This window comes from Gekko japonicus, unplaced genomic scaffold (assembly GCF_001447785.1).
Source record: "Gekko japonicus isolate JY-2015 unplaced genomic scaffold, Gekko_japonicus_V1.1 scaffold515, whole genome shotgun sequence".
NCBI classification, from domain to species: Eukaryota; Metazoa; Chordata; class Lepidosauria; order Squamata; family Gekkonidae; genus Gekko; species Gekko japonicus.
In genome coordinates, this window is record NW_015164680.1 from 784207 (window position 1) to 794015 (window position 9809).

General features: G+C 43.9%; 1 protein-coding gene across 1 annotated transcript; it reads right to left on the reverse strand.

Annotated features, from left to right (window-relative positions):
• Positions 1–5628: 5628 nt before the first annotated feature.
• Positions 5629–9545, reverse strand: RAB19 (RAB19, member RAS oncogene family). Its single transcript, XM_015409308.1, has 3 exons — positions 9351–9545; positions 6740–6923; positions 5629–6068 (listed from the first exon to the last, which is right to left on the reverse strand). The coding sequence occupies exons 1-3, from the start codon at positions 9543–9545 to the stop codon at positions 5803–5805; spliced, it is 645 nt and encodes a 214-aa protein (XP_015264794.1). The 3' UTR covers positions 5629–5802.
• Between the last annotated feature and the right edge of the window lie 264 nt (positions 9546–9809).

Consider the following 9809-nt stretch of genomic DNA (forward strand, 5'->3'; position numbering starts at 1 on the left):
GGGCAGAAGTTGGCCAACGGGCCTCTCTTTCCACTATGGACTATGGAAACAATTTTTTTAAAACTTCAAAGATTTCTGGCCAGCAGCGACTTTCTTGGTTGGCTTCAGCTCCATTCCGATACCCTTCACTCACCCCGATGTACATGTGTTCATTTGTGGTTTTGGTCTCTTGTTTACTTGCACATGACTATTTACTACTGTGTAACCAGAACCAGGCACGAATGTTCCGGGTTTTTACTGTTTGGCATGAAAGGCAAACGTGTTTGTGTGTGAAAGGAGAACTTTCTATGTTATGTATATACAAATAAAATGCAAAGTTGTATCCCAAGGGCTGGGCAACTTGATATATCTATATCTATATATGTGTGTGTATTAAAAGTTTTCACTCCCCTCCCCCCTTTATTCTTTTCTCATACACACGAAACACCCCACACCTTTCTCCAGTGCACGGTCTGACATCCAAACTGGACAGGGAAGCAAATGTTGTGGTCTCAGCCAAACCTGTGGAAATGGTCTTTAAACCAGCTACTATAATGTGGGCGTAAGGCACCTTCTTAATGACACCAGCACATGCACACGCACCTCCTGGTCACCCCCGCACTCCTTTGGTGGGTGGCCGCATCGGAACATGGTTAGCCAAAGAGGGTTTTGACCTAGCAGTTGTCCAGTAAATTGTCACCATGTTGGAATCTCTTTGCATCAGTTTTTGCAATGTTGCAGACTATCATAGTTGAGCAAACTTTTTATCTAGGCAGTCACTTCTGCATCCCAATTTTAAAAAGGGGCTCAGATGCCTCACAGAACTTCTGATATGGGCAGGTGGGGCTGTTCAGTATGCATGCTACTTTACCTGTAGAACCAAAGAGCCATTCAATAGCCAGGCTCTAGTTCTGTTAGGAAGAGCTGCAGATGCTACCAAATTCCTCTCCTTCCCTAATCCTCCAATGGAATTTTAACCTTCCATTACATCTAATGCTGCTGGATTTCCTTGATCTGTTCTTCCGCTGCTTCTGTCCCCTTTAGATTGTGTCTCCTTTCACTTTTAAATGGAATCAGAAATTATTGCTGAAGTCTGTGTTACTTTGCAGCTGCCTTTTGTAAGAAGCACTTTTCCCAAATAAAAAATGATTAAAAAGCACATTGGTATTTACATTTTGAAACTTCTGTACCTGTATTTTCTTATAGTAATCTGTGTACTTTCAACACAGAATGCATCTCTTTCCCCTCTCCCCACACACACACACTTAAAGTTTCTTATCTGACTTCTGGAAATACCATTTCCTGTCCTCTGCAGCAATCCAGGTACCAGCCCTATTGTTTGAGGCACTTGGATTGTGTCCGTTGTTATTCAGAAGGCAACAGAATCTGTTTTTTTAAATCATGTCACAGTTCAAAATTTATACTCTGTTCCTTATTCTATAGAATGAGGAATCTTCTCCCTGTGATCTCTCTACCGTCCCATGGATGGTTTCTGTGTCTGTGCAGAAGCAGCTTTGGAACGTTCTAGAGCTTTTGCTGGAGTTGGTGCTGAAACCACCACCCCCTGCCGCCAAAGAATTTTTATTTTCTGCATGTCTCAAAGGAAGAGGTGAATACCTTCCTAGTCACTTCTTTTGATGTGCTCATTATACCTGTGAGAACATTCTCTTCACTTGTTCACGCGCGAGTGCTGGTTTCTCTCCCCATCTCTGCTTACTAATTAAGACTTCCTTTTCTGTTTTGGCTTAGTTTTAGGAGGACCTGATCCTTTTAATTGCTTGCTTTTAAAAAAAATTTGGTCTGCTCATGCATGAAAAGTCAGTTCTGCTGGATTAAACAAATTTCAGTCCATGATCATTGGCCTCTGCCAGGAGTGCGACTAAGTGTCTCAAATCAGAGGATGCTGACTGAGTTGTCTTGGCTTCTGGAAGGCACACGTAATGCTCCAAATTGGAACAGTAAGATTCTCAAACAGAAATTGGCAGTTCCATCCTCAACACACAGTATGGACCATGGATGGATCCAAGGTGTCATGACCCCCTGTAGGTCGCCACCTTCAGCTGCCACCACTCTGGACTTTGGGTCCCTTGAGAAGGCCCAGAGTACCCTCCCAAGCCCATCCAAAATGCCCCTTTTTAAGCCAAGAACATAGGCGTGATGACCAGGCAGAGAACAAACAAATGGTTTATTAACACAGTAATGGGGCACTGAAAACAAGACAAGGTGCTTAATATATATATAACAGTGTTTAAAGGCAAAATAATCAAATCTAATGTGACTACCTATTTCACTTAACTAGTTACTGTTTCAAGGCCCACAGCCCTCTTATACCAGGCATCCTGCCTGTACTCACTCTGTCCCAAGTGAGGGATCTTTTCCTCAGACCAGACTGTTCCCTCAATTTAGCTCTGTGAGAGACAAGACTGCAGAAGAGAAAGAACAGTTTCACGGTTCAGAAAGCTTAAGTTCCATTCCCTCACACAATCTCTGTACACTGATTGGCTACAACTGTTGCTAAGCATTGTGGGGGTTGTAGGCTATCTGCTCTCCACTCCCACACAGGCCTCTAGGCCTTTCTCCCAGGCCTACACTGATCATGACACAAGGCTAATGGAGCTGGTTTATGAAGGGGGGTTTTGCCGCCCTCTCTGGCTTTGGAAAAAGCTCCAGGGGTGGCACTGGTGCAGACTGCAGCAAGAAGGGGGAAACAGGCAAAAATTGACCCCCACTGCAGGTCATAAATACATCAGTCCAGTTTCAGAGCTTTCTACAATTTCCCTTGCTGTAGTCCACACCCAGTATCTTGTCCATCAACCCTCAAGACTGGCTTTCTGTGGGCCGTGTTGGGGAGTGGGAAGGCATCATCTAACTTTTCAGTGAACTTGCTCAGTTTGCAGAAGGGGTGGATCCATCAGAACTGAAAGCAATACTGCCATGCCACAAGCCTTATTATATTGTGGTTATGTGCCTCTCCACCCATAAAAAAACATTGGGAGGTCTTGGAGGCAAACACTTTCAAGCCTCCAGATGGTTTCAGGTAAGACAGAGCATGTACTGTCTTGCTAATGACTTTGTAACCAGAGTGTGATTTTAGACTGCTGATCGAGCATCCAATGAAGAAAGGAAACTAGAACAATACATGGTGGGCAATACTATGACAGACCTTTTATTCAGGGAACTGAAGTTAGGGACGATATGAAAAGCAGCTGCATGTGTTCTAGCCCCCCTCCTCTAGCATTTTCTTTAATGACATTTTAGATTCTGTAGATAGTAGTGATTGAATCTCTTTAAACTGGCTACTGGGCTTTGGTTCATGGATTTACTTGAGTGGCCATGGCCATTTTTCATATGCCCATCATCCTTTGGTAAAAGAGCCTGAACCTCGTCAGCTGATAATAGCTGAGGCAAGTTCTAATCTATAATTACAACTTCAGTACTAACAAAGGGTCTAATCCTGTGGATGTAAACAGAGGAATGGAAAGAATATTGATGCCAAAGATTCGGTTGTGGAAGAAGTTAAAGCCATCTTTATTCTTGCTTATTGGTACGCAACAGCCTCCGTAAGATTATGTTCAGGGAGCAGTGTGACAATTGGCAACACTTGTTCATAAGTGAAACAAGAGAGAAAAAATATTGACAAGTGAAGCAAAATGAATTTTCTATGTTGGGAAATTTGCCCAGACTTGAAGGAGGACACACCAGAATGTGCTAGTACTTATACTCCAGTTCTACCCTATTCCTCTTTCAAGGCCCCATAGTAGCTTACATGATCCTCCTCTCAATTTTTACTCTCCCAACAATCCTCTGTTGTATACTAAGCTGAGGAGTGAATAGCCCAAGGTCACCCAGTGAGGGGGTTTGAACCACTGTCTTCTCACTTGTGGCCAGACACCAGAGCCATTACATCCCACTGATGCATGATGGCAATAGATCACAAAAAGTCCTTGACCTTTCTCCCATGTGCATAGTATCTCACTGGTGGGGCTCAAGGAGGGATTAGAGGCTTCTACATGCTCAGCCCAGGGCATGGTGGATAGCCCACTGTATGCCCCCCCACCCCATATGGCAAAGTTACAGGGACCAGGCCTCACCCTAAAGGCCGTGCCAGAATTTTAGTTCATTCATTAATTAGTTCAAAGTGCCATCATATTATTCCCAATAAAGATTTAATATTAAAGTGTACTAAGGATAATCAAATAGCAAAACAGTACTCTATCATGCCTTTATGTGTTTTTTAAAGAAGGACAGACCCAGTATAAACACAGCTGCTCCTTTGTTCACCATAGTGATGACCTGGCAATTACAGTTTATAGCTATAAGGGACATACAATTACTAACCACACACATTCGTGCGATCAGTGGTTCCTCCATATGCTATGATTAGCCCTTCTACCCCAACTTCAGCTATAGTAAAAGTAGAATTTTCCCCCTTTTAATGTAACCATTGTTATAGTGTGCGTTAATGTGTGCCTGTTGTAGGAGTTAGATACCACTTAGAGAGTCTTTATGGGTAACGAATTCCTTTTTAGGGACGGGCAATGTAAAAAGGACTACATTCCAATGCAGCGCAGTCCTGGGTTTTGAGGACAACTGCCCCTCCCCCACGGAAGAATCAAGATCCCTTTTCTTCTTGATCAAAAGCGACCTTTCCCTTTTGCTTTGACATAAGATTGTAAGATACAACCCTCCCGAAAAAACATCTAGAAATGACATATCTGATTTCCTTGGCCATCTGATCATTAGAACAGATCAGACCAAGATCGGCCCCTTATGTAGTCTTCTCATTAAGCAAAATGAGAAAAGGTTACAGAATCAAACTCTACCAGCCACCACTCCTAAAGGAAATCCACATGTTGTGCGTCCACTTCAAGCCATTTCAAAAGAGAACAGGAGAAGAAACTTTCATACACCCACTTACTGCAACTGAATCTAACAGAATTTAGCAACGGCATTAGTCACCACTTGGTGGGCAGAAAAATAGTTTACTGCGTAGCTGTTGCAAAGAAGCCTGGTAGCTGCAATTCATTCTGTGAGGGATTGTTTTCAAAAACCAGTGTTGATCAATCCTTATCCAACATGCTGAACAAGTTCCAAGTAGTTTTTGTACATAGATAAGGAAAAAACACAGATGCAATAACTTTGAAGTTTAACATTAGCAAAACAAGGGACAGGGAACTGATACAGTTTTAGCAATTCTTTATGTTCAAAACTAAATCACTTCTAAGTAAAGAGACTGAATTATTTATAGTGCCAAGTGGCAGAAAGGAGCTAGTCACATCCAACAGTTATTTGTGAAGAAATTGCTCCACAAAAATAGTAAATCATTGCATTGTGGGGCAATCAGAGGAAACTGGCAGATCAATCAGATTTACTAGACTACAATGAAATTACTAGACTTTTTAGGAGTCAACTGAGTGATAGCAGTGCAAGTATGCAGCTCTGAGCTATACATGTACAAAAACCAAGATGCTAGAGTAGACAAGTGGCCACACTGCTTTCTCACAGCTACCACCGAAAATTCAGATCAACTCAACAGGCTGCCATCTTTTTATGGCTATGTTAAATGATGCCCCGCTCTTGTTAAAGTTCTTCACAGTTCTTTCCTGGTAAGCTAGTGGCTTCCAGAAGACCCTTTCCTTCGTTGCAGGGTAGCACCACCAGTTTTGACCTCCACAACCTGCTTTGACCATGGCAATAAGGAGTGGCATCTACCTCTGGAGAACAGGTCAGCACTGTATGGCTGAATTAGGGCCACAAGCCAAGGCTAGACAGGAAACTCAAATAATATGGACCACCAGAAGTGCTTCTTCTTGAAGCTTCTCATCAACATGAGCAGTCAGACTTGTCAAGCTGAGTGGTCATCACTGGCCTGGTGTCCAGATAAATGCTGCCTGCGGGACCATTCTCCCCACTTAGCTGCAAGGCATTTCTAGCCATGAGCTCTTTAGCCATTAATATGAAGACCTCATCAACATTTTGGGCCTCTTTGGCTGAGGTCTCTAAGACAGCCAGTAGACCATGCTTCTCAGCCAGTGTGCAAGCGTCTTCAAACAGGACTTGGCGCTTCTCTGTTTCATCTGACTTATTCCCTGAAAAAACAAAAGAGGATTTAGTATAACCATGTGACATTAATTCACAGCAATGTAGCCTTTGCTCTCCAGCTTTACAGAAGTTCCATGGTTTACAAACAAAATACTTTACTACTTGGAATTTCCCCCTTTTTTACCGTCAAGTTGCAGCCGACTTATGGTGACCCCTGTAGGGTTTTCAAAGCAAGAGATGTTCAGAGGTGGTTTGCCATTGCCTGCCTCTGAATAGCGACCCTGGACTTCCTTCCAAATACTGACCAGGGCCAATCCTGCTGAGCTTTTGAGATGTGACAGACTGTCCAGGACTCAGGGCAATTTTTCTCTAGAAAGCCAAAATTAACTGGATGGTTCAAATTCTGAAAGCTATGGAAACGAGCCAACCAAAACAGGTTAGAATGGAATCCCGTTGAACTCTGCAGGGTTTTCTAATGTGTATTTAGAACTTCAGTTTAATGTGAATAAGCTGAACCTACCCCAAGAAGTGGGGTAGCAAGCCCCTCTTAAGTCTGTCCCAGTAATTCTTCCTTCTTTAAGTTTGGTTTACCCTACTTCAGAAAACAAGGGCTGTCCAATATTACAGGCAAAGCAAGAAATCACCACAAAAACCAAGGATCAAGATGATGTAGGAAGGAGGAAACTCCTGCAGCAAGGTGACTAAGCTGACCACTTACCTATCAACATCAAGACCAAGTTAGCTGCACCATACTTTTCAATCTCATGAATCCAGTGAGGGATAGACTCAAAAGTGGACCTCCTTGTCATATCATAGGCAAGAATAGCACCATGGGCACTGCGGTAATAACTCTGGGTGATTGTGCGGAAGCGTTCTTGGCCTGCTGTGTCCCACACCTGGATCTGAAAGGGAGAGTGGTGGGAAACACAAATCAATGAGACAGCCAAGTTCTAACTATCAGACAAGCAAATCTAAGATGGCCAGAAAGAGGGAAAGTTTTTTTTAAAAAAGTGGCAAGCTGCAATACAGTATTGAGTGCAACGGTTTGCAACCTTTTATAATTAAAAAGCCAAACTATATCAAAATTCAGAGCAAGAGTTCAACAAACAGCCAATATAAAAGAGGCCACATGCAACACTATTGATAATTGGCATGTTGTTTAATACTCCATGAGTTTTCCATTGCCCAAACTCTGGTTGTTGGGAGCCCTTTATTAGGAAGCAGCATGCATGACATTTCACAATGAGTAATAAATATACACAGCAACACTCTGCACAATTGTTTTAATGCACCTGGAACAAATCTGTGCACAGTTCTCACTTGATTTACTGGCAACTGCTCACCTCTGTAATTTCCTTTTCTGTAAAACTCGTCTACAAGGTTCTTGAGCTGAGTCACATACAAATCTGTCTGCCATTCCTTTCACATATTGGTTATTCTAGCATTTCACATCCCCCTCCACTGTACCTTAAAGAGTTCATTCACATTTTTATAGAACAGTATTTGACTCTACAGCTCTACAGCTATAGGATGTAGTACCACGAGAGTCGTCCTGCTGACCACCCTTAACCCCACAACTAATCTAGAACAGATGCAACTTGCAGATCTTAAGTATTTCAGTCATAAATCTCCACCATGCTTACAGCCTGACTTCAATATATTAGAGAATCTGTAACCAGTTACTAAGTCAACTATATTGGTAAACTGCCAAAATCTGGATCTATGCGCCCTTTTAGGAGAGGGGAAAAGGGAAGAACAAACAGGTGACATCCTGGCTACATGCCACATTTCCCCCCAGGGACTTTCCCTGTCCACGTGGACAGGTGTGTTTGGAAGTTTCATGTTTCCAAGATATGCACAAGCGCAATTTGGATGAGGACTATGGTGGGTGGAGAGAAGGGGCTTAAACCTCCCCCATTTTATCAAACTAACTGGCCAGGCATGGGAGAGGAAAGGCTGGATAAAGATGAGAGTATTCCAGTGGTTAGAGTGTATTGGAAACTATACCTAGAAATGTTGTACTCTGGGAGAGACAGCAGTTCACCAGACTAGCAGCAGTCAAGAGCCAAACAATGCAGTTGGTAGGGTTGACAACCTCCAGGTGGTGAGGCCTGGAGATCTCCACACTAAAGAGATGATTTTCCCTGTAAAAATGGCTACTCTTTGGCATTAGACTCTGCTGCGGTCCCTCCCCAGCCTCCACCTCCAAACCTCCAGGAATTTCCCAACCCAGAGTTGGCAACCCTAACAGTTGCGCATCTCCAGAAGGGCAACGCTTGGCCCATACTCTAACGGGAGAATGATCTAACGTCAGCACAGGGGAACAGAACAGCACTGTGTTGCCTCCACTGGGAAATAACACTCTGTCGGGGGCAGTGATGTTCTGTGTTCTTGGTGCTTGGAGGGCAACAGTGGGAGGGCTTCTGGAGTTCTGGCCCCACTGGTGGACCTCCCGATGTCCCCTGGGTTTTGCCCACTGTGTGACACAGAGTGTTGGACTGGATGGGCCATTGGTCTGATCCAACATGGCTTCTCTTATGTTCTTAAATTCCCCCATGCCATATCCTCCCTTCGAAGCAGCCATTTTCTCCAGGAGAAATGATCCTTGTTGCCTGGAAATCCGTTCAGATTCTGAGAGATCTCCACACCCCACCTGGAGGTGGGCAACCCCACATGGGGATAAAAATAAGCACGACAGCAGAGTCACCATTAAGCTCTTTGATGTACTCCTCCCACTTGGAGATCATCTTGGAGGAGATTTAGTTCCTGATGCTGCTGTGTTTGTGCCTGGATGAGGCAGCAGAACTCAGTTCTCACACTCCTGTTGGTGCCTTCGGAGAGCAAAGCAGCTTGAAAGAACAGCTGCAGTTGGACAGAAGACACACCAGTTTCCTTTCCTAAGGGGACATAAGAGCTCCTCTTCAGGGCCTCTAATATGTCAGCGACACTTTGGATAACGAGCTGTTCATCTGTATTATTTGTGTCCCTGCACACAAAATATAGTTAGATTTACCCTGGCAGGACAGATCTCCAAGGACAAATCCAAGACATTTTAGTTTCACCATGAATAATATGTGCCCTAGAACTAGCTAACATAGGGCAAAATCTATAGGAAGTTCTCTTGTACTAGCATCAATTAAATAAAAAACACCACTTTCCAGATGATTTCAGTAGGGCTTGAGCCGGGAAATTTCAAATGGGTTGCGCCTGAGATGGTCGTCTCACCTTGCCCTTCATAACACAGCCATCTCTGATCTCCATCACCCACATGGCACATCCAAGAAGTTTAAGGACAGCGCACTTTTTTGGTCAAAGACTGCACCACTCACCTTGACCTTCTTGCCATCAATCTCCAAGGAGCGCACTGTGAAGTCCACTCCAATGGTGTTCTGCTGCTTCACATAGTATTGCCCTGACTTGAAACGATGCACCACACATGTCTTCCCGACGTTGGAATCTCCGATCAAAATGATCTTGAACAAGTAGTCAAAGGCCTCATCAACCTCAGAGGTGGAGAAAGCCATGGTCTTCTTTACCCCCAAGTGTCTTTGCCCTGGATGAATGAATAAAAGGGAAGATGGAATTCAAGGCGTGACAAAATATCTTCACAAGGACGCAACTGAATTATTAGGATCTGAGGAGTGGCTGTGGCTCAGTGGAAGAGCCTCTGCTTTGCATGCAAAAGGTCCCGGGTTCAGTCCCCGGCATCTCCTGTCGAAAAGCCAGGTGTGCAGTAGGTAATGCAAAAGACCTCTGCCTGAGACCCTGGAAAGCCACTGCCAGTCTGA